Source organism: Penaeus chinensis, chromosome 3 (assembly GCF_019202785.1).
Source record: "Penaeus chinensis breed Huanghai No. 1 chromosome 3, ASM1920278v2, whole genome shotgun sequence".
Classification (NCBI taxonomy): domain Eukaryota; kingdom Metazoa; phylum Arthropoda; class Malacostraca; order Decapoda; family Penaeidae; genus Penaeus; species Penaeus chinensis.
The window spans coordinates 17,521,662-17,525,667 of NC_061821.1; the positions used below are offsets into that span (position 1 = coordinate 17,521,662).

Sequence of the window (4,006 nt, forward strand, 5' to 3'; positions counted from 1 at the left end):
GATTATTATCATTATTATAATTATCATCATTATTATTGATATTATTATCATTATTATTATTATTGATATTATTATCATTATTATTATCATTGATATTATTATCATTATTATTATTATTGATATTATCATCATTATTATTGATATCATCATTGTGATGATGATGATGTGAAGGTTATGATAGTAATGATACTGATGATGATGATTATCATTAATAGTAATAATAATAACAATGATAATAACAATAGCAATATTAGTATTATTACTATTATTATTATTATCATTATTTTATCATTTTATAATTACTTCTATTATCATTATCATTAAAAGAAATAACTATTAACATTTATAGATACATTGTAAAACTCGTACATCTTAAAACTCTGAAAGGCATTTGAATGGATGAGACCCACACTTACAGTCTCCTTGAAGAGATGCATGATCTGTGGGTACCCAGCAACAGCTTTTCATCTGGACGTTGAACCGGCTCGCACTTCTGTGGTTCCGTAAGGTCAGAGAGATGCGATTTAGGAAGATCTAGTAAATCTGGGAAGTGGAGACTGTTACCTAGCGAAGAATAAGAGGGGTGGCGATTGATTTCCTTATAGAGCACATTTTCCTCATTGAATCTTTCTGGATACATCTCATATTCTGTGTTAGTATGAGTGTCAGTTTCTTCTTGTTTTTTTATTTCAACACGAGATGTTGCTGCGCCGATTAATAGAGGCTGTTTAGGAGAACTTTTGTTGGGCTCTTGACCAGATTTCATAGTAAGGTCACTAGTTTGAACATTTTCACCAGGCGAATCACAGATTACCCATGATTGTGTGTCGTGCGTTTGTATGTTGCTGTTACTATCATGGCCTGCATTATACTCCCCTAATTTCTCGTGTAAATTCTTGGTTAACTTTGTTGTCCTTAGACTGTTGTCTTCAGATACTTGTAACCTAATATCCTTTGCTTTACAGTACATCACACTACATGTGAAGAACACCAAAAACAGAACTATTGATACTGCTCCAAGCAAACCACGCCTCATGAAGAGTTGTTCAACATTTTCACTGCGCACTTCAACAACTTCATGTGACACTTGTAACATTATATCAGTTACACTGGTTCCTGCTCTGTTTTCTGCCAAGCAACGATATATTCCCTGATCCTCTCTCACGACACTGAGTATTGTAAAATTTGACACATAGAGCTGGCGATCGGGATCTCCTGATTGTTTCACTTTATAACGGTGTGTCATATTTGTGTTAAGTATCGGTGTTTCGTCAACTAGCCAGGTGATAATTACTTCTACTTCCGACTCGACTCTGCACATAAGTGTGACATTATCTCTGTCTGTTGCTAAGATTCTTGGGGTGGCAGCCATTGTATGCGGGCCGCAGAGGAAGTGCTTGTCATCAAGCGCCTGCCAGTCTCGCCCGTAGAGCCAGCTTGGGTGTGAACACGAAGGAGGCGTCGACGCTGTCAGTTTCCGCTCACGCATCCAGTGGCTGAGTTGCTGAAGACGGCAGTCACAATCCCAAGGGTTGTCATCAATCCCAATTACACGCAAAACCTGAAGGGGTCTTAGCTCAGTAGAATTTAGAAAAGTAATTTTATTACCTGCCACATTCAGGATCTCTAGGTTTCCGAGAACTCTTAAAGCCCTTTCTTCGATTTTGCTTATCTTATTATAACTTATGTCGAGTTCAACCAGGTCAAGCGAAAATAGGAAGGCAGTGGCGGAAAGGACAGTTAGATAATTGTGTGCAAGTCGTAGCTCACGGAGACTGGCGATGTCTGCAAGGGCGCCAGATGGCACATCCCGTAAGAAATTGTTGCTTAAGTCTAGTTCTTTCACGTGGGTTAACTCCCGAAAAGCTCCTTTTTCAACCCACATTATATTGCAGAAATTTAGCCACAATTTCTGCAGGTTCAACAGGCCGCTATAAGCAAAGGAATCTCGCGGAAGAATTCTCAAGTTGTTGTGTCGAAGATCAAGCACTTGAGTTGTTGACTCCAGCCCTCGAGGTACGTCTATAAAGTTGGCTTTTTGGCAAACGACCATCTCTCTTCCGTCCCGCCATTTACATTCGCAAATTTTTGGGCATCCTGTAGAAGCTGTGGTAGCAACCCATGCCCATACAACCGCCAATACTAAAACTTGAGATTCATTGGGCATTGAGACGGCGAGTAAATCCCTTTCCATTATAAGTTTCTTGGCTTACATTGTTTCCGTACCTCCTTCACTCCTGATTCCATACCTGTAAGACGGAAAACGGTTTTAGAGCATAGGATTCTGCTTTAATTCCAAATTTAAAAGACGGGAAATACAAACACAAGTACAAGCACACCCATGAATATCTATTTACGCACGTGTATACACACATATATACTGTGTGTGTGATATATATATATATATATATGTATATACACATACATACATACATATATATATATATATATATATATATATATATATATATATATATATATACACACACACACACACACACACACACACACATACACACACACACACACACACACACACACACATACACACACACACACATACACACACACACGTCTGCGGCTTTGGATACAGTTACAGATATCTATCTTCTGTAATTGCAAACACGGATGCGGATGCGGGTTTTTATCCATGAGAGAGAGAGATAAGTTATATATATATATATATATATATATATATATATATTTATATGAATATAAATAAACACACACACACACATATATATAAGTAGTGGAATGGATGTCGGATCTGGATACAGTTACAATTGCAGTTTGTTTAATAATTGCAAATACGATTTTTTAGCCATGAAAGAGAGAGAGAGAGAAGTTAACATTTCAGAGCTTGTCAACTTTCATATATATATATATATATATATATATATATATATTGTGTGTGTGTATACATATCTATATATCTATATCTATCTATCTATCTATCTATCTATCTATCTATATATATATGAACACACACACATGTATATTTATATATATTAGTAGTGGAATGGATGTCGATCTTTCAATATTTGCAGTTTCTATAAGTTAACATTTCAGAACTTTCATATACACACACACAAATATATATATATATATAAAAACACACACACACACACACACACATATATATATATATACATACATATATTCACACAGACACACACACACACACACACACACTCACACACACACACACACACACACATACACACACACACACACACACACACAATCACACACACGCTTGCGCGCGCCCTCACACACACACACACACACACACACAATATATATATATATATATATATATATATATATACATATACATATATTAGTAGTGAAATGGATGTCGATTTTTCCAATATTTGCAGACCTATTTTCTATATTAGCGAATACATATGCGGATGCGGATATTTTTAGCCGTAAATTGAGCGAGAGAATTGACATTTAAAATTTAGTTAACTTTCATGGTAACTTACTAATACACACTTAATTTTATCAATTCTTATTTATCTAATTTCTTACTAATTTAGCTTAATAAGTTTTAGAATTACAGCATACAAGACCTGATTCTACAATGATAAATTATATGTTTCATAAATCATGACCAGTTTAGTTTTGCTTTCTTGTTATCTCTATTTTCTACATAGCTTCGTTATCTCAAAGATTTCTGTATTAGTTTAAGGAAATTAACAATTAATGGCCATATGCAATTTTAGTATTCAATATTTCAAGCAAGCCTTTGATCTTGAGCGATCTCAATATTTCAAATAAAGGTTTGATTGAAGCTATCTCATTACAATACTTCATAATCTTTTTAATAACAATAAAGTAAATTACACACGTATTTACACTCGTTAAATAAGTATATTTACTCTTTCTGACTCAACAATATGATACGACACCGCAAACAATTGGAAAAAGTGCTCGACCTGATATTGGTATACTTGACGGGGGTGTCGTTTGGGGGAGGTGAGCTAGGGGGGTAGCTCTGGCT

General features: G+C 35.3%; 1 protein-coding gene across 1 annotated transcript; it reads right to left on the bottom strand.

The window, feature by feature from the left end:
- Positions 1-412: 412 nt before the first annotated feature.
- Positions 413-2,167, bottom strand: LOC125040630 (leucine-rich repeat-containing protein 24-like). The gene has a single exon (XM_047635287.1). The coding sequence runs from the start codon at positions 2,165-2,167 to the stop codon at positions 413-415; it is 1,755 nt and encodes a 584-aa protein (XP_047491243.1).
- Between the last annotated feature and the right edge of the window lie 1,839 nt (positions 2,168-4,006).

Excerpts from the sequence above, each read along its gene's own strand:
- LOC125040630 (XM_047635287.1), bottom strand. The coding sequence starts at position 2,167 with ATGCCCAATGAATCTCAAGTTTTAGTATTGGCGGTTGTATGGGCATGG.